The 21,409-nt window shown below is 41.0% G+C and overlaps 1 protein-coding gene across 29 annotated transcripts in view; it reads right to left on the bottom strand.

Moving 5' to 3' along the window:
* The window catches only part of CREM (cAMP responsive element modulator), a 99,755-nt gene extending 83,643 nt beyond the window's left edge, over positions 1–16,112 (bottom strand). For 11 of the 29 annotated variants that reach the window (XM_067701866.1, XM_067701885.1, XM_067701832.1 and 8 more), the window contains exons 1-2: positions 15,874–16,082; positions 8,373–8,470 (exon numbers count right to left, since the gene is read on the bottom strand). In XM_067701866.1, the coding sequence (XP_067557967.1) occupies positions 8,373–8,416 (44 nt within the window). In that variant the 5' untranslated portion in view covers positions 8,417–8,470; positions 15,874–16,082. The other 18 variants (XM_067701953.1, XM_067701921.1, XM_067701969.1 and 15 more) reach the window with 14 other exon arrangements.
* Positions 16,113–21,409: the final 5,297 nt, after the last annotated feature.

Consider the following 21,409-nt stretch of genomic DNA (forward strand, 5'->3'; position numbering starts at 1 on the left):
ATCCCACATGCCGCGGAGCGGCTGGGCCCGTGAGCCATGGCCGCTGAGCCTGCGCGTCCGGAGCCTGTGCTCCGCAGCGGGAGAGGCCACAACAGTGAGAGGCCCGCGTACCGCCAAAAAAAAAAAAAAAAAAGCTCTCTTTAGGCTCTGCCAAGAACTTGAGTCTCCACTCAAACATTACACGCTGAAAGGCCTTCCCCACCTCAGGAACATTCCTTTAGCACCATCTACAATACATGACAGGCCCTGAGAATACAAAAGTTAAGTCACAGTCCTTGCCCTGAAGGAAATCATTCACCACTTGGGCCCTGGTTTCTCAAAGTATAGTCCTCGCACAACCTGTATCAGAATTAACAAATACACTTGTAAAGACAAAAAAAAGGCAGATTCCCAGACTCAACCCCAAATCTACTGATTCAAACTTTCTGAGGGGTCTAATTTTTTACATCCAAGAGATTCTGATATATATTAAAATTTGAGAAAAACTTAGCTTATTGGTAAATTCTATCAGTTAGACCAGTAATGAACACTTCTTAAACTGTGTGAAGGATGTTATGTACGAAATGCTTTGGAAAACATAGGAAGGAATGTTGAAGTGGGCCTGAGGATGGGGCCATGTGAGTTGTATACTGAAGGATGAGAAGAATTTCACCAGGTAGAAAAGGACAGGAGGACCATGAGAGGAAGGAAAATACGGAGAATGTCTGGAAAATAGAGTAGCCGACTGTAGTAGGGAATGTGGTGAGGCGTGGGGGAGCCCTCGGGGGAGCCTATCTACATCTAGCGGGGAAGAGGCAGAGCAGACAGGTGAAAGTATGGCCAGAAAGGCAGGGGGGATCCAGATTAAGAACTGCTTTTAATAATCTGGAGAGAAGAAATGTCCACATCACTCAGACGCTCCTTTACTCTAGGTCCTTCAGCGTCTACACTGTACAACGTTTCAACTGTTTGATATCTTAGAATTCAGTCAAGAACGAGACAATAACCAAGAGTTACCTGTTAACAGGCAAAACAAATGGCCCAAAGTTCGTAAACTGAAACTTCTAAAATGAGGAGTACCTAGTTGGTACTCTAAGCCCATTCAATTTAATTTTAAATGCAATTCTCATTTATCTGGTTTCTAAACATACTGGATATAAGAAGTGACAGCTGGAGATAGGGTAAGGGGAGGAGAAAATATACAGAATATAATAAACAGGTCAAGAATTCCAAGTGTGGCTGTGGGTAGGAATGTAAGTTGGTGCAGCCATCGTGAAAACAGCGTGGAGGGTCCTCAGAACACTCAGAAGAGAGCTGCCACACGACCCAGCAATCCCTCTACTGGGTGTATATCCAACCCCCTGCACTAATTCGAAAAGACACATGCACCCCCAATGTTCACAGCAGCACTGCTTACAACTGCCAAGATATGGAAGCAACCTAAGTGTCCATCAACAGATGACTGGATAAACAAGATGTGGTCTGTATACACAGGGGAATGCTACTCAGCTATAAAAAATGGAATTTTGCCATTTGCAATAACGTGGATGGACTTGGAGGGTATTATGTTAAGTGAAATCAGTCAGACAGAGAAGGACAAATACTCCATGATATCACTTATATGTGGAATCTAAAAAATACAACAAACTACTGAATATAACAAAAAAGAAACAGACTCACAGATATATTAAACAAACTAGCGGTTACCAGTGGGAAGAGGGAAGCCGGAGGGACAGAATAGGTGTAGGGGATTAAGAGGTACAAACTATTAGGTTTAAAATAAGCTACAATGATATACTGTACAACACAAGAAATATAGCCAATATTTTATAATAAGTAAAAATGGAGTAGAACCTTTAAAGATTGTGAATCACTGTATTAGTACACCTGTAACTTATATAATATTGTACATCAACTATACTTTAATAAAATTTTTTTAAATTATTTTTTAAAAAAGGAATTCCAAGTGTGTAGCAATTTGGGCCCATACAGGGTAAAGTCTCCTAGTTCTTTATATTCAGGAAATTGAAGAATTTATGAGTTAAAATTCAATAACTGATATTTACAATAACTATCCTGAGTCATTAAGAAAGAAAATAATTATACTTTGTATAATTTAAGGAAAGAGGAGTATACATAATAGAATCTAGGAAGACTCCCACCAAAAAAAGCACTAATGCTTAAAAAGGTAAACCTAAGCTATTCAGGAGTTGTTTTTTGAGATATAATGAAAGACTTCGTAAGTTATTAAACATTTCAAACTCTTTTACACATGAAAGTGTTTTATACACACTATTTCATGCACTCACGTTCACTGTTCCCTTTTTTTCCTGGGTATTCCCCAGAGTTCAATCCTTTGCCCTTTTACTTTTTTCAGTCTACATACTATGGCTTCCTCAATCCTAGATGCATTTGACTCCCAAATCTGTATTTGTGCTTCCCCCCCACAGTGAGCAACTTAACCTGGAGTTTTCACAGACACCTATCCCTTCTCTTATATTCCTTCTTTCAGTCAAGAGCATCACTATCCATTCAAACTCCAAAGTTAGAATCATGTGTCTGTATGTGAGTCAGTACCACACCAACTACCAAAAAATCCATATAGCTAAATACCAGCCAGATGAGGATGCCATGAGGCCCTGAGCCTCCTAGTGAGGAAAGGCAGAAATGGAAGGTTAGCAGCACCACCCTCCCCGCCACCCCCGTTCATCCTCCCTGCCACACTTGGCATCATCCACTAACCTCCTATCCCAGCACTGGACCAAGCAGCTGCATTGCTGCTCCTCACAACTGCTACCGTCCACTCACACATCACAGTAAGGTCCCCTGTAAGCCATGACTAAACTGCAATGCCCCTTCACCTATGCCAGAATCGTATCCATTAACATCTCACATTCTGGTTTCCCCAGCCACTGTCAAAGATACAAGCTCCTCCCACATTTCATTTTCACTCTCATAGCCAGTGCTTCCTTTCCCCCCATAATACAGTTGCTCGCTCCTGTTCTCCTCCGAAGCCTTTGCGATGTGCTGTCTGGAACTCCCAAAACCCCCCACACCCCCCCTCAAGAGGGAGCTGTTTGTCTTCCCACACTGAATCAAGATCCCAATGTTGACTTGGCATCCTCACTGATCCCCACTATTTCCCAGCTGTGCTTCCTCTGCTCCTTCATAAAAACTCTTGTTCACGGAGCCTCAAGGTAATTGGGTGTACCATCCGATACGACTCATCCATATGATAATCATCAGCTTCTGCTTTCAAGGATTGACACTGAAGACTTTGGCACCTGACTTAAAAAAGCTTTCCTCTCCACCATTCTGTGTTATGTTCCACCCTCAAAACAAAGGACCCATCCCTCACCCTGATGCCTCAGTTTAATGACTTTCTTCCCTCCCCTACAGCCTTCTACCTGAGGGGCTGGCCGTACACTGGACCTTGTCAGTGTCCAAAACTGCTCCACTTCTGAAATAATTAATTCTGACATCCCACTCTACCAATATTCTATCCTCCCAGCTCACACCCACCCTCAATTACTCCCATCACGCCTGTATTTCCACCACACTGATCTCTAGACCACTACTTTCTCCCTTTCAATCAGCCTCCTCCTTTCTTCACATCCCGTCCTACTCAGCTTAGAATCCATAGTTTCTCATTTTAACTGCTGTTTCCCAATACCCTAAATTCCCTTGTCCCTTTTCCTTCTGTTTTATCTGCTTAGTAAATACCAATCTCAGATAAAACCTGTTCTGTCTCCTCTATGCATGCACCAATGAACAATACTGAACAAAATTTTAAAAGAGAATATTATTAAGGCTACTGAATCCAGTTTTCAACCTCAAATAAGCAGCAATCTTACTGCTTCCTTGGAAGCTTACTCTCCCATTCTCTGCTACTGTTTCAAGTCTCCCTCTTCTCAAATCCCTGAGCTCACCTACTATCACATTCCACATGAGACCTTGCCTCCTGTTTCAGATGAGAACCCCCTCAACTTCCTGCCACCAAATCAACAAATCCACTTACATCTACACCTGCATTTTCCCTTGCTTCCAACTCCCCAGACTTAAATTCCTGTCTGTCCTTGGGATCCCTCTTCATTAGGCTATGGGGGCATTACACTAACAATTACCCTCTGCCCTCCCCAATGGCTTCCTCCTGCCAAGGTTTAAGCTTGTTCAAGTCTCCCCAACCACACACACACACACACACACACACACACACACACACACACACACACACACAACCACTGAACCAGAAGTCATTCTCTAGCTGCTCTCTCAAACCTCTCTTCTTCCTCTCACTGCTAAGCTACTTTAAAGAACTGCCAACACTATCTCCATTTCTTCACCTCCCACCTACTCCCAGACAACCCCTAACTGGCTTCTGCCCCACGAAGACTTCTCTAGTAGGGGTAATCTATCTCAGTCACTGAATCCAATGTTCATTTTAAGTCCTATCTTGTTTGATCCCTCAGCAGCACTCAAAACCTCTGACATCTCCCTTCTTGGGTATCTTGAGGTCACGATACTGATTTTCTGCTCTCATCTGATTCTCTGACAATTTCTCCACAAGCTCCTTTGCCAATTCCTTCTCCTACTTGGTGTTAACCTTCAACACTGCATTCTTTAGGACTCTGGTTAGCCTTCTGGCCTCACTCTCAAATCTCTCCCTGTGTAATATCATCCATTTCTCTAGATTCAAGCACCAGCTTTAAGCTTATGACTCTCAAATCTAGATCTCTGGCCCAGAGGTCTCTCTTGAATTCCAGAATCATATCCAAGTGCCTACTTAACATCTCCAAATAGATGTCCTGCAGGTACCTCAAACTCAATGGGTCCAAAACTAACTCCTTTTCTTCCTCCACAAATATGTTCCTTCTCTGAGTTTTGCACCTCAGGAAATGGGGCCCCACTTCAATCCATCTGCTCCAGTGGAAACCTGAGTGTCATCCTGAAACCCTCTCCCTTTCATTCCCTACAGTGCCATCAGCAAGTGGGATGATTCTACCTTCCAAAGAACAATTCAGTCCTCTTCTCTGCCACCACTGTCCTGCCGACAGTTATCTTTCTGAAACATATTTCTGCTTAAAACTCTTCAGGAGCTTCCTATTGACTACAGGATAAAACCCAAACTTCTCACAGTAATCCTAACTACAAGTACCGTTTGTCAAGTGCTTACCATGTGGTAAATGCCTACTAGTTTTCATTCTTAACAACTTTATAAGGGCAATATAGCTAGTTCTTCTTTTAGAGGTGAGGAAAAGGAGACATAAAGAGGTTAAGAATCTGATTTTACCACAAAGGTATTGAGTGGCAAAGCCAGGTTTCGAACTAAGGCCTTTTTCCAAAGTTCATATTCTCAATTACCAAACCAAACTGCCATTCAATTTCTTTCACAATGTGACCTCATTTTATCTTTACAGCCTCATCTCCAGTCACCCCATTCCTTCCCACACTCTGCATTCCAGCCTCCTTATGAGCCATTTTTTGGTCAAATACACATCTTATTCCCCCAATTCTAATCTTTTATATCTGCTCTTCCCTGTTCCTGGGATGCCCTTCACTCCTTCTCCGTCCAACAGGCGCATTTCTACTTGTTCTTCAAAGCCTGGCTCAAGGACACCATCTTTCAAAGCCTATTCTAATAGCCTTGGGCACAATTACGCTGTTCTGAGTTCCCAAAGCATCTTGTGCAATCCCCTCCATTTCAGCACTTGTCTAGCATATATCACATCTGTCCACAAAGTACTAGCACAGTGTGTGCAACAGAGACCACATCTTAGATTTCAATGTATTCCCAGTGCCTAGTACAGAATCTACCATAATCATTAAATAAGCCAATTAATCAACTATTCTGGAAGACTATGCAACTGTTAGGTGTTACTAAAATGATAAAAATAAGGTTCAGAGAGATTAAGTGACTTTCTACAGAGGACACAACAGACTGCATGATAGAGGGTGAACAAGAGGTCTTGTGACTGTGACCTCAGGGGTCCTTCCACAGCCAGTGCCCTGAGCAGTAGTCCCGTTTAGATACATCTTAACCAATGCTGTGCTTTTGAGTATGCTGCAACTGTTGTCACAATCTTCATTTAGATATGCTTTGTCTTTCCCACTAGGATGTAGAGACTCTAATCTTATCCCATTTTATTCTCCTGGAGTGCCTCGTACAGTGCCCAGTACATGTCATTCAGTAAAAGTTTGATACTAAATCAATTTATTTGAAGGTAAAAATCATCTACAGAAGAGTAAGGTCAGCACTACCAATTTACACACTCTGTCATTTTCAACTAAGTTCATTCTGCTGATCTATATCCAACTGTTCTCCAGTACCACCGCCTAAACCCACTAAAAACCAACCCAGGCCAGGACTCAGGGCTGAAGATTCAACTAACATTTAAGTGCTCAACATGGGTCAGGCACTGTACTGGGTATTTTCAAACACTAACTCAGCAGGAAATACAGGACCCAGACCTCAGCTGGAACTGATGTACATCAACACTAACATCTGTAAGTCAGCCTCAGTAGTCCTGATGGAATTTATTTAAAAAGTGTAAGAGAAAGATCCATCTTAATCTTTCGTACTTTAAAGTATGAAAGATTCATACTTTAAGTATGAGTGAAGATTTGAGTATGAAAGATTTGAAAGATTTCATACTTTAAAGTATATTCACTTACATACTTTATAGTGAAAATTAAAGAGGTGTACATACAATATTTTCCCCCAAATCTCACTTTTTGTAACAAATTTTAATCATAGTTATACTAGTATTAATAGAGTAATCTATAAATTAATTAATTATGTAATATTTTAATCTTAAACAAATCCAAATTAGACAGAAAAAGACCAATTAGGAAATATAAATTACAAAATATTTAAAAATAAAAACATATGAGATAAAACAATAAAAACACTAAAACAAATTAAAAAGTCCATTAAGCACCATAAGCTAACAGTAAGCAAAATACTGGCAAACATTCAGTTCCACAATTCTAAAGAACAGATAAGGATTTGCTAAAATGGGCATATTTAAATTTATAAATGATTAATGGAAGTAGTAACATTCTTTTCTTATGAAAGCTAAATATTTCTTCTGAAATCTTTTTTATATTATTGGCAAACCATTTTCTTCTTCAACAGAAAAGTAAATGTTATCCCAATATCTTCTTAATATATTGGGATTCAGTTCAGTAAGTGTTAATATAACTAATGTTTTAAAAGAATAGGATCCATCCAGTAGCACAATTTTCAAAGACTTCCAGGGTGAACTACTTTTAGGGGTTGGGGGTAGAATTGTATGTTTGCTTACTGTTATTTTCTAGGCCTTTAGTAGAACATCTATGTCATACTGCAAAAACTCCCCAAAATACTGAACTACAACAAACAGTACAGTACTGTCTGTATATGATTTGTATAATATACATTCAAGAAATGAATACAAAGGAATATATCTGTAAAAATGATATTTACAATTATAGAAATATTGAGGTAATTAATGACCAAAGTTATTTCAGCATACCTATGTTTCAAGAACACACAAGATATTTAAATGGAAGGAAAAACCAGATGAAAAAGGAAAAACATTTTAAAGAAATGCTATCATAAGTACCCAGGAAAGTGTTCGTAAAAGATAGGAACAAAGAAGAGAAAAGGAATACAGACCAAAAATATCTAAATGAAAAATAAGACAAAGGCAGTTTCCTAATTATAATTAAAGTGTATAGTGAACTAATAACTTCTAAAATCTTACTTAGTTGTATCCAATTTGCAAAGACAAATTACACTGCAGAGCAACTATATTTACCCTTGTAAAAATTTTCATCTCTTTTAAAAATAAGATCCAGCAGCAAAAGGAAAAATTATTAAAGTTGTTTCTATTATCTATTTTTAAATAGTTTTACCAAAACTGTCAAAGAAAATTCATTTTCTTTTTGATGCTAGACCCAATGGATGAACCAGAATGTCTCTGAAAGTAACTAAAAGAAAACCTGAAAAGTAATATTTGGATTTCTGTAAAACGCTTGGTAGAGACTTCCCTCTGTTTTACAACTTCAGGTACAAGTGTAAGCAGAAAAACGAAAACTCTGTCCACATCCTTAAGTGCAATCTCCTTTCTGACTGGAAAGGCCAGCGCTTAGAATGAGCTGCCCGTGAACATCCACCTATCCTCTGCATTGCCTCACACAGCACATGGTGGAAGAGAAACTCCCTAATTGAGTAGCTGAGCAATTTGGGTACATATTATTATATTTTTTATTATAATGTGTATATATATGTACACACATACACATATATATGTATGGTACATAGATATACACCATTAATTTATCCATCATTTTAACTTTAAGCTCTCTAAGTAGAACTTTCAAAAGAATAGAAAAATAATATATCCACCTACCTTAGATTTGTTTTAATATATTTTTTCCTGCCACACTTGCTCATTATTAAGACATTTGTAGTCAATGCTTTGCTCCTTCGTTTTCTTCTTTATTTATCCTGCAGTAAAATTATAATGTCGAGTTGGCAGATCATAAGATTTTATTTAAAAAAAATTAAAATCTCTCAAAACTACACCAGAATACCCCAGAATACCCTAATTTCCATAAAACAAAAAAACAGCATAGAGAGGTGAAAACAACTCCGTATTTTTTTCAAACTTACTACTATTCAATTGCCTTATTTTCTTAGGAAAAAATTCCAAAAAATTAAATCATGTGCTACTTATCATTTTCCACTGAAGAGAGTGCAGTGCTGCCTAAATCATTTCACACACACTACAAATCGCTCATAAGTATCAGCTCTATTTTAAAATAATAATCACTTAATAAACTGAATGAATCTATCATTTTCTCAAATTTCATTCCACTGAAACAAATTTGTCAACTATTTTTCATTTACCTTAACTTCAAAACTGGGTTTTGTCAAAGAATTTTAACTACAAACAAAATAGTAACCGTTCCTTTAAAATCTCCTCTGATAGCCTTTAATCCATTAAAAAAGCTGTTTTAGACACTCTAGCAATTAAACCCCCCCTTTTTTTTTTACTAATATCTCTTTAAAATACACATTTGACATGCTGAATGAAGTAAAGTTGGCAAAGAAAAAGACAAAAGGAGAGCAGTGAGCCCTCAATTTGTTTTAGATTTGAAAGGACCAACACCCGCATCCCTAAGTTCCTTCCAGGCGTCTATGCCAGCAACAGAGATGCTTGGCAACAAACATGCTATTTCCGGGGTTCCCTCCTAAGTGGTCTCTCTAAAATGATGTCACACCATCCCACCCAATTTGGAAACTGAGTCAGCAGGCAAGTGTGCTGCAACTTACTACGGGCACCAGGACAATGGTTACTGTTACCACCTGCCCCCACACAACCATAGCGACAATGTGGAAAGGTAAGGCACTTGAACCAGGCAACCTACAACATGAACAAGAAACAAGGATGGTGACATTCCTTCAGATTAAACCTTATTCTGTGTTATATTACACTGGCATTTTATGTGGGGACATCTTATCTTCCATAACAACTGTGTAACCATGAGGGCAGGGGCTACTGATTTATTAAACAGTGATTGGCACCCAAGATACCCCAGCCCTTGTGCTTGGCACCAAGACACAGGTAACAAGATGTCCCTGATCTCCAGCAGCTTCGGTTCTAATGAGGGAGACAGATGTTTAAACAAGGAATAATGATAATATTATCTGAATAATAATGATGAGTACGGCACCATATAAGAAGAGAGAAGTAACTCCCAATTTCTCCTGGAAATACCATATTCTTTGGTTTAATTTCTGAGTAAGTAATACATTATGATTCAGAACTCAAAAAGTAGAAAAAGGTATTTGGTGAAGTCTGGGAACAGCCACCCATTTCCTCTTCCCAGAGGCTGCCAGCATTGAAGACAGTCTCAGCTTCCTGCCACCCCATCACAAGACATCAAGAGAGCAAATGACTAGCCTCACAACAGAATAATGACCATCAGATAAACCTGATCCTGACTCAGGCTCATCAGAGAATTATTTCATTCCAACTACTCTCTAAGAAGTCATCACTGATTGATCACCTGCTTGCCAAATCTTCAAGAATGATCTTTAGTCCCTATCCTCAACATGCCTACAGCATTTCCTACTCCCCAAATTTCGCCCTCCTTGAGCTCTTCAGGACACCACGTTCATGTTTCCCTTCCAAGTTATCCAGTCCTTCGCCTTAGTCTCCTTTGGCCCACTCTTTAAGTACTGGTATTCCCAGGCTTTCAGTCACAAACACCTCCACACTCTCCCCCTAGGCTGCCTCATCTCCTCTTGATGTGTCTCAAATCTCACCTCCAGCCTGGACCTCTCTCTCCTGAGCTCTAGCCTGTATGTATCTGCCTATTTGACATCTCTTAATGGTTTCTTCAGAGATCCTCAAGTCTAATATGTTTAAAACTAACCTCAACTCCCTTGCTCTGCATCTCACCTCTTGCTGTACTTTTATCTCGATTGGGGAGTGACATCACCATCGGCACAGCCACCCTATCCAGGAGTCCTCTCTCTTCATTCCCCACTTCCCTTGTCCCCAATTCCTGAGGTGGCAACACGGTCTAGTGGTCGTAGCATAGCAGTGTGCAATATAAACAGTGTGGCACTGGAGGTTGATCTGGGTGTTAACTTGAGTTCTACCCCTTATTAGCTATGGTTTTTGCAAGAAAGGCAAAATAAAGATCCCACTGCAATTAGCACGGTCAAAACAAAAAGAAAAGAACGTGGAATAAAGGGAAGTACACCTCTAACGGAAGCAGGAAGAGAAAGAACACAGAAAAGTATGATCTGTTTCTTGAGTTCTGGATGAAGAAAGGTTTTAGCCTTTTGGGAAAGTAGAAGATCCTCAGCAGTTAACTATGATTTAAGTAGCAAAGCAAGTAAGGTTTGAAAGAAAGTAGGAGAAGAATATGAAGCTTACATTGTAAAGCTGGTCCTCCTCAACCAAGTCAATTAAGAAACTGGGAAAAGGGAGGCTAGCTAGGAGAGAGAAGTACCGTTGACCCTTGAACAACACAGGTTTGAAACAGTATGGGTCCACTTATATGCAAATTCTTTTCAATAAATATATTGGAGGGACTTCCCTGGTAGTCCAGTGGTAAAGCATCCGCCTTCCAATGCAGGGGACACGAGTTCGATCCCTGGTCAGGGAACTAAGATACCACGTGTCATTGGGGGCAACTAAGCCCACACACCACAACTAGAGAGAGAAAACCCACGTGCCGCAACTAGAGAGAAGCCCACGCGTCACAACGATAGATCCAGCACAGCTCAACAAATGTCCTGCGTGTCGCAACTAAGACCCGACGCAGCAAAAATAAATAAAAACAAATAAATAAATTAATTAAAATATATTGGAAAAATTTTTGGAGATTTGCAATAAGTTGAAAAACTCACAGATGAAACTCATAGCCTATAATTATTGAAACAAGAAAAAGGTATGTCATGAAAGTGTAAAATATATGTAGATACTAGTCTATCCTTACACAGGCATAAGGTGATATTTAATAAAAATAATGTGTTAGTTTTCTTACTGTTTTATAACTTTGCTTTCAAAGAACTACATTACTGTACAGTATTCCTCTCTCATAGTTGGAGGAACTGCAAATCAGCTATCGTCATAGGTAAGTGGTTTTTTTTAAAAAAGTAACAATGTTTCCAATACTGTAATATGAATATGACTGTAATACTGTATGCCATAAATTTCTACAATGATTCATTCATTAGTGTTTGGGCTAGGCTACCATGAAGCAATTGTATCAATTACACTAGGCAATCATATTGCTGCTTCTGCGCTATTAATGTATGAATCGTTACCTATAAATAAATACAGATTTCTTTTCCACATTATCTTTTCATTTTTGATGTCAAGTGTCAGTAATACATATTACATCTGCAGTGTTTTGTATCATATGACAATACTGATGTAGGTACAGACAAATGATTCATCTCATAAACTTATGGTATTGATAAATACAGTACAGTACTGTAAATGTATTTCTCTTCCTTATGATTTTCTTAACATTTTCTTTTCTCTCGCTTACTTTAGTGTGAGAATACAGTATATAATACATACAACATAGAAAACATGTTTTAACTGTTTACATTATTGGTAAGGTTTTCTGGTCAACAGCAGGCTATATTAGTAGTTAAGTTTTGGGGGAGTCAAAAGTTATACAGGGATATTCAACTGAGCAGCAGTCGGCGCCCCTAACTCCCACGCTGCTCAAGAGTCAACTGTAATTACAAAACGCCACGTATGTGAAGTTGACAGGGACGCGCCTATGGTTATTATGCATTTTAGGGGAAGGAGATCAGTACAGGAAAAACAAAGCAATACAGTAGTATAAGGAAATTATGCCACTTTCAAAGTTTTGTAATCTTTGTGAAGTAGTTAGAATAACTTTCAAATAACAAGTTTTACACTTTTGTGTAAAAACAGAAGTGGCCAGGAACAGTTCTTCTAAATAATTATTTGAAACACTTGTAAATATTGTCTTTACTATTTTGAATATGAATCATACAGAAAATCAGGCAGCATTCTAATACAGATTCAAGGTCACTCCAGTTTAATTGCTTCAGATACCCATTATTATTTAAGAAATCTAAACTCTTTACTAAAATCACCAAAGGATTAACTATTCAAGCATCCCTTTTTCGGTTCATTCCCCACCTGGTGCCTGCTTTCGTCTATTTCAGTCAATGAAGAGCAGAATCCACTGCTAAGGAGGAAATGAAAAATGAAATTCAAATAGTCATGGCCTATCTCCACTTTTCCAAGCACACCCCGCCAGGCCGAGCCCCGGCCCCATTTCATGAAGGGAAACATAACTTTCAATCTATTGGGGAAGTTATTTGCTTGGCTAATCATTGTAGGGCTTTTCTTTCAACAGAACACTTCATTACCGCACTTTAAGTACATTTCAAAACATTTATTTACACATAAAGTACAACTGCATCGACTACTAACTAGAAAATCTGGGAAAGAGTATATAAGACACTGGAATTAGCTAAGGTTCACAGAAACGAATTTCAACATTATTATACTTACCTAGGTTGGTCCTATCTTGTGTATATGAACAAAACTAGTACCTAAGTGTAGAAACATGCCTAAATAAGTTCAATTTAACTCCTCCATCAATTTTAAGAGGTGCAAAAGCATCCCAAGTGTCTTTATGCGTGATATATAGTTGCCCCAATTCCAGAGCTGGAAGCTTTCATCATCATCAATGCTAGGATATAAATTCCTAAGCATTTCTAGGCAAAAAAATAATTTTTGTGCTACCAATGAAAAAAAAGAGGCTGTTTGAGAATATGAACACAACTCTATGACATTTGACATTCTGAGTTAGGATGGTCTAATTTTAAATCTGCTGAGTTAAAAAAACAAAAACAAAAACTTCACTAAGATAACCTTGAAGAAACTGAGTTTGTTTTCTGGAATTCTCAAAAGTAAACAATGTCAGAATCACATGAACCCCACTGTTAAAATTTCACAGGGTTTCATTTTGACATTTGATTGGTCTGGTTGTACTTTTCTGTTCAGAAAGTATGCATGAAGATGCTTCCCATTTGGGGAGAACTGGGAGACTTCAAAAGAGCCTCACAAAAAGTTGCTAGTAAGGTTTTCTTGGAGGCAAGCGTCCTTCTTCACCAGTGAGATAGTTATTTAAACAGTGCTAAATAACCTACTAGCTCATGCCTTCACTCAAAATTGTTTCACATATACCTTGCCAGTAATTTCCCATAACACTCCTGGGAAGGTCAGTCAAGATTTGCAAACTAGATATTTTAAAAAATTGCTATAACTGTTATTATACCAATAAGACTTGGCTTGTCTTCATGAGTAATATTAAGATAAATCCCAGCTAATGTCATCCTTAGGTTTTCCTCTTCATTCTCCCTTATTGGCTACTGGATATCCTACAGCATCATTAAAAGAAAACCCATGAATGAGAGATTTACTTTTAAGAACAGGGCACTCTTTATTGTGTGATTCCCATGGTAAAAAGTATTTTAAACACCCTGTGCTCTTTAAAATGAAATTAACAAAATGATTTTAAATGTTTACTTCTACATATGTATAATGAATGAGAAACACTTTCCTTGAAATCTATACTTTTACAATATATATATACTTGTACTGATAATATTGAAATTGTATTCAATGCACACACTGCTATTATCAAAGTTGACTTTTATATATGTCGACATCAGTTCAATAAAGTAGAAATACTTAACAGAATTTAAAGACATTTCAGGTTTATTTCCTTAATGACCAATACTGATTGCATGTCAAAACATCAATGGTTCAACTGTTAAGTGTTTGCATTGTTCAGTTTTATGTTTAAAAGTCTACCTAAATGGGACAAGACATTTAAGCACTTTCCAATAGACTACCCACTTCAACAATAAACCTGACTTACTTTTCTGGCCGAATATTAACCCGTAGAGAATACCAGGTTGGGGAAAACAGGATCAGGAATATACGTCTATACTGGTAAAGATTCAGTCAGTGTTCCTTACGTATGTTAACAACCTGAAACTCTTCCTTACTTTTCATGAAATGTGCGTAATTTTAAACATGATTTCATATTTTAATCATGTAGTGATTTGCCCCAATAGGAAACTAGAGTAGTCTATGGAGTCTGGAGTTTGTTAAACTCACCCAATTTCAGTAAACTGCTGGAACAATGTGAAAACAAAAAGACTAAAGAGCTCCTTTGTGTTTACACATTCAATAAAAATTTATTCATACACTCATAAAATGTGTACACAAAACATCCGTGTAATTACAACTTCACACTCACCAAAGCGACTCCAGGTTGAACAGTCACTGGGCAAGCATTTGCTTACACGGAACTATTTACAGATGCACCAAAAATGTTTGTGTCATTACCAACACTTAACATGACAATGCTTTCAGTGTTTACTCATCCAGGATCAAATCCATTGAAAAGCTGCGTTTGGATCAATAAGCAGCTTTTTAAACATCAGTATCTTAATACTTAGCATAAGTTGGCCAAAACACATTGTTTGCAATTTGCCTTTCTTTGGGGGAAAAAAGTTCCTTTAAGTTCAAAGTTTCAAAGACTACGACTTTGAAGGGAAAGCAGCTTGTTATCCAAAAGCAGGATCAAGACTAGGAGAAAAATATGGAACCCACGGGGAAAAAACTAGAGAACACGAATTATTCATGTAATCTAATCTTCACACTGGACCTCTAGCCCTGCGCATCTCGGTTTGTGTTTGTTTCCAGGGAGGGTGGCTGCACTCCCAGCAGCCCGGCGAATTAGGCAGGAAAGGAAAAGTTGTTCGGAAGCCGCTCCGGTGAGCCGCCCGGTTACAAGGCCTCCAGTGCGGACCGACGCTGGTCCCGCGGGTCAGCATCGCTCTGACCCCGGCCGGCCGGCCGCCCCTTCCCGAGCCGCGCAGGGAGCGTGAGAGGCTCACACTCGGGACCGGGTCCGGGCCCCGGCGGGGACCGCGGGGAAGACGTCCGAGGACGCGCGTCCCTCTCAGTTCGCGCTCCGGCTCCGGGGGCCTTGCCGGGCTGGCTGGTCCCGGCGCAAAGGGGACGCGGGGAACAAGGGCGGCGCGCCTTCCAGCAGCGCCGTGGCAGCGCCCCGCTCGCTCGGTCTCGGGCCGCGAGGACCGGGAGGCGGCGGCTCTGGCGAGTGACGGGAGAGGACGGAGCCACGTCGCCCGCCTGTCCGGCGGCCTCCGCTCCCTCGGAGCCGGAGAGGTGGCCCCTCGGAAAGCGCCCGCCGGGTGCGCGGGGCAAACAGCGGGGGCGGCCGGGGCTAACCGCTCCGCCCTGCCCCCGCTCCGGCGCCCCCGCCTTAGGCTCCGCCGGCCCCGCCGGCCGGCGCGCCACTTACCCGCCGCGAAGCGATTTACGTAGCGGGCCTCGTCACTGCTTACGGACGCGAGGAGGTGGGACGACAAGCCCCACCGGGACCGGCGCCGGCCCACGTCGCCCCACGTCAGCACTGATGCGGACACCGCGGCCTACCCGCCGAGCGCGACCCAACGCGGCGTCGCAGCCGCCCGCCCGCGGCCTCGAGTCCGCCCACCCGCCGGCCCAGCTCCGCGCCGCACCTGCCCCTGCCCGGGGGACGCCGCGTGAATCCACGCTCGAACCCCGCCCCCTACCGGCCGCCGGAGGGAGTGCGGCGCCGACAATCCAACAATTGAATGGAACGGGGCGGGAGAGGGGGGTTGAGGGGCGGTGCTGAGGGTGGACTGGGGGCGGGGTCTGAGGTGGGGGAGGAGGAGGTCGGGGCCCGAGGATGAAGAGGAGCGTGGCTGGAGGCGGGGCCTGAGGGTGGGGGACTAGAAGGAGTTGGGTCTGAGAACGGGGGAGGAGGGGCCAGGGGCGAGGCCGGGAGGAGGAAGTAGGCTGGTTGGGGAGGAAGACCGCGTCGGGGGCGGGGCCTAAGGGGCGGGCGGAGAAACCGGAAGCTGTCCTGCGGCCTCCACTCCCGGAAGCCAATCGATTGGGAAAAGAGCCGAGGTTGCGGCGGTGTCCTGCGTGGAAGTCGGTTCACCTAGGGGAGTCGCCAGCTGCCAGCCGAGGCCCGCGAGCGCATCCTGCGGACCCCACCTCAACGCCGCCGGCCGCAAGGGCCGGAGGCCGCGCCCGCTGCCAACTTCCGACGACCCTGTCTGTGCGTCAGTGTCACGGAGATACAGCGGGGTCCCCACTTGGTGATGTGACAGAGGACAGAAAGGCTTTTTGGTAACAAGCAAAAGCCCCCGCCTGGAAGAGGGAAGAGTTTCGTTTTCGTCCAGCTGGAAACCCGGGGCTTTCCAGTAAGAGGGGCGGCCCCGGCCGGTAGAACGGTCACCTGTTTTACACCAGGAAGCTGGTTATAACGGTGACCCAACGCCCGACCTTCGGTTCTCAGGAGTGGGTCACGCCGAGAACCGCCGTCAAGGACACTACTTGAAAAGTTGCTGAGTAAAGAAAATAAAAGCATAATCCACGTAGTGCAGGTGAAGAAGGCCAGCTTTGTGAAATACTAGAGTCCCAGTGGAGTTGAGGGGAAAATCCTGAACTCTTCAGTGCTAGATTACGGCCAGTCCGAACTACTGGCAGCTGTAATGCGTACTAGCGGAGATAAGAGGATAAACACCTGGTAAATTCACGTCTTCTTTTCCACATTGGCAGAGTTTTGAAATTCTTCCTTCCGGGGCGATAGATGATGCCTGTCTCCACCTCCCTGTAAGAATGAATTTCTTAATGAGGAACACTAAGACACTAATGAAAAACTTAAATTTAAAAATTAACCAAGTCCTTTTGTGTGTGTGCTGAGGTAGGGCTGTCACAGAACATTTATTCGTAAGTAATCAATACAGCTCATGTTAGCTCAGAAAAAAAAAAAAAAAAAAAGGAGTCATTAGAAGAAAAGAGAAGAAAAAAAGACCAGATTGCTAAACCTGAAAAATCATAACATTCGTTTTAGTCAAGGGTGACCATGTGCTGGATGAATAGATTTTTAGCTTCGAGTGATTTAGGGGAAATTGTGATCACTCTCCTTCCCAAAACATTGTTCTCCACCTACTTGTTTATTCCTAAATTTCTTTAACAATGTATACATTCTTACAGGTAGAATCCATTAGATAAAGGTCTCAAAATGCAAGTATGAGTGCTAAGTCAATGTATACTAACATGTAAATGTCATACACAATCCTTGAGAGCAGGGGGAGAGTACCTGCTCTTCTTGAGGATAGGAGAGAGTACCTGGGGTCTGAAGAGAGAGGGCAGGAGATAGCAGGAAAGGTACACGTAGTCACCTATTGCTGGTATGACAAATTCACACAAACTTAGTGGCTTAAAACACAAATTTATTATCTAGAAGTTCTATGGGCTAAAATCAAGGGGTTGGCTCCAGGGAAGAGTCCATTTCCTTGCCTTTTCCAGCTTCTAGAGGCCACCCACATTCCTTGGCTCACGGCCCTTTTCCTCCCTCTTCAAAGCCAGCAACAGCTGGTTGAGTCCTTCTTATGCTGCCATCTCTCTGATTCTTTCTCATACCTCTCTCTTCCACTTATATGAACCCTTGTGATTACAGTGGGTCCACCTTGAGAATCCAGGATAATCTCCCCATCTCAAAATCAGGTGATTAGCAACCTTATTTCCCCCTTTACCACGTAACCTAACATATTCGACAGGTTATAGGGGTTAGGATGTGGACATCTTTGGAGGGGCCATTATTCTGCCAGCACACAGTGAAGGATTCCAAAAGAAGCTTGAGCTCCTGAGACAAATCACCTGCTTCTCAGGGTCATCCCTTGTAAAGAATTCAAGCATTTGATTGGAAATGCCAGTAACTGATTTTTCAGTTTCTCATATTTATACTTCAAGATTATAGTAAAATCTAAAATGGTTACCAGGGATAGAGAAGAGGAGCACGGTTATATTCTCATTTTGTGTGATCAGCCACTGTAGTGTTAACAAGTGTCTTCATAATTTGCACTGAGTAGGACCTAGTCTAAATGCCAGCTTTGTTCAAATCTAATTTTCATAGATCATTTAAAGGGGAATTGTATCCACAACAATTATCCCTGTCACAGAATAGGAATTCATATCAGGCCACAAGAATCAAAGCCATGCAATTTCTTGTTTTCAAAGTATTTTTTACTATTTTCCCTATACTACCAATATTTCACTCCTAATGTGTTTGTTTTACTAATTTACTGCAGAATAGAATTAGAAAACAGATTTACTTTAAAATAATTTACACAATCCCTTTCTATTCAAGCTTTAGGCTTTAAGACTGACACATACAGTGTGCCAATTTAAATATTTGAGAATGGTAAAACAAGTCCATGTAATAGGTACTTGACTTTTTTTTTTTTTTTTTTTTTGCGGTACGCGGGCCTCTCACTGCTGTGGCCTCTCCCGTTGCGGAGCGCAGGCTCAGCGGCCATGGCTCACGTGCCCAGCTGCTCTGCAGCATGTGGGATCTTCCCGGACCGGGGCACGAACCTGCGTCCCCTGCATCGGCAAGCAGACTCTCAACCACTGCGCCACCAGGGAAGCCCAGGTACTTGACTTTCGATTCTCTAATTTGCTGTTTGGCAAGAAATGTTTCACTCTACTAGAAAGTTAACAGTTCTAGGGTCCAACAGAGAAAATATCCTTTTATGTGTGGGTGTGTGTACTTTGTTTTTTGAGTTTGGTAAACTTAAACTTCCAAAGCTAATGTGCTCTGAACTCAGCAGAATATTTAGAACGACTGTTAAAGGATGAATATTATAATACAAACTCAGGCCACAGAATTCTTTAAAACCATGAGATTATTTATAGCCATTAGACTATCCTGTCTCATTTTAAAAATAATAAATATATAATGAAAATCTACTTTCAGATATTTTTGATACTTTGTTCATCTTGGATTTTTGCGTTAAATTTTATTTTTTAAATATTATATTCAAATGTTATTTATTTTGATTACTGAGTTTTTTGTGCCATCATAAATTCTGTGCCCAAGATGGGTGGCTCGCTCCTATCACAGTATCCCAGTCTTGATCTACAGCTCATATTCAAATCTTATCAATTTTCCCAACATTAGTCTCAATAGCGGTCTTCTCCCATCCATGATCCCATATGGATTCATGCATTGCACTTCTCTGTTTATGTCTCCTTATTCTGGAGCTGTTCCTCAACCTTTTCTTTCTTTCTTTTTTTTAAAATTAATTTTATTTATTTATTTTTGGCTGTGTTGGGTCTTCATTGCTGCGTGAGGGCTTTCTCTAGTTGTGGCTAGTGGGGGCTACTCTTCGTCGCGGTGCGCGGGCTTCTCACTGCGGTGGCTTCTCACTGTGGTGGCTTCTCGTTGGGGAGCACAGGCTCTAGAAGTGTGGGCTCAGTATTGTGGCTTACTTGCTCTAGAGTGCAGGCTCAGTAGTTGCGGCCCACGGGCTTAGTTGCTCCACAGCATGTGGGATCTTCCCGGACCAGGGCTCAAACCCATGTCCCCTGCATTGGCAGGCGGATTCTTAACCACTGCACCACCAGGGAAGTCCCCAACCTTTTCTTTCTTAACCTTGATATTTTGAAGGGAATAGGCTAGTTATTTTGTAAAAGGTCAATTAAAAAAAAAAACTATGGAGACAGACTTCATTCAAGGAGAACAGTCAACAGTGATTACATTATGGCTTAAATAGGCTTCATGGTACTATTATTTCTACTATTTTTATCATGGAAAAATATTTTTCCTTCTAAACAGTTAATTTTTCATCAAACTTTTAGAATGTAGTCCATCTATAAATTCGATATAATGTTCAAATTCAGAGATTAATGAATTGGTAATAAAATGTCCTGAACTAACTCTTGATGCGTGAAAATCAAGATAGGATGGATTTTTCATGCTCTCAGTTCCTGGACGAGCCACTGCAGGCCCTTTGCACATGCCCGTGCCGTTCCTCTGACTGTAATGCTTTTCCCTTTCTTTTGCCTAGTTAATTTCTATTCATCCTTCAGGGCTTAGCTCATTGTATCTTCTTCAGTGAAGCTTCCCTTTACTTGGCACACTGGATTCAGCCCCTTTAACCATTTATATGCTTTCATTTTACTTAGACTTCTCTTTGGTAGCACTTATAATTTTAATTAAGTAATTATGTCAGCGTGTACCTAAAGCCTATCTCCCCTGCCAGAATATAAACTCCATGATGACATCTGTCTTATTCAACACTGTTTCCCTAATAACTTCTGAATTATTCCTCAGACTCAAAAACAGGAAGAAATGATATTATGGGTGATGCATTAAGTAACTCCCAACACAGTTGCATATTAGCCTCTTAAATACCTGTTTGTTTGCTTTTCTTCTACTTATTCAGTTGAGGGCCATGTGCTAGCGATGGTTAATAACTGTTTTCTAAAAAGATGAGGACTAAGATCCTTTTATCCAATGAACAGGAAAAAATGTTAAAAAAGCACTTGAAGTGAGAGATTAGCCAGTGTGTCTCTGTAAAACACAAGGGAAATGATATCCATATTATTTTGTATTTAAAATGCCTTATTTTTATGCATGCTCCATCAATAATAAGTACTTTAACTAGAATTTACCAAGTTCTTGCTCTTCATAAATTGACAGCCTCTTATTTTGTAGGTTATAGTGCCATCATGTGGATACTTCATTTTCCTAAAATAAAATGTAACATTTTTGTAACAGAGACTAGAAAACTATGATTGGGAAACACAGCCATTCCCACACCCAGGCAAAACAACTTATAATTCAGTACTGGTTCCTAAGACCAGCTGTGTATAGATTCACTTGGGGACTTCTGAATCTGAGTTGTAAGCGTACAGAATTTGGAAGCATTCATTTAAATGGTAAAAGAAGCCTTACAAGATGTGGCACAATAAAAAGAAACGAAATTGAGCTATTTGTAATGAGGTGGATAGAC

Source organism: Pseudorca crassidens, chromosome 1 (genome assembly GCF_039906515.1).
Source record: "Pseudorca crassidens isolate mPseCra1 chromosome 1, mPseCra1.hap1, whole genome shotgun sequence".
Taxonomy (NCBI): domain Eukaryota; kingdom Metazoa; phylum Chordata; class Mammalia; order Artiodactyla; family Delphinidae; genus Pseudorca; species Pseudorca crassidens.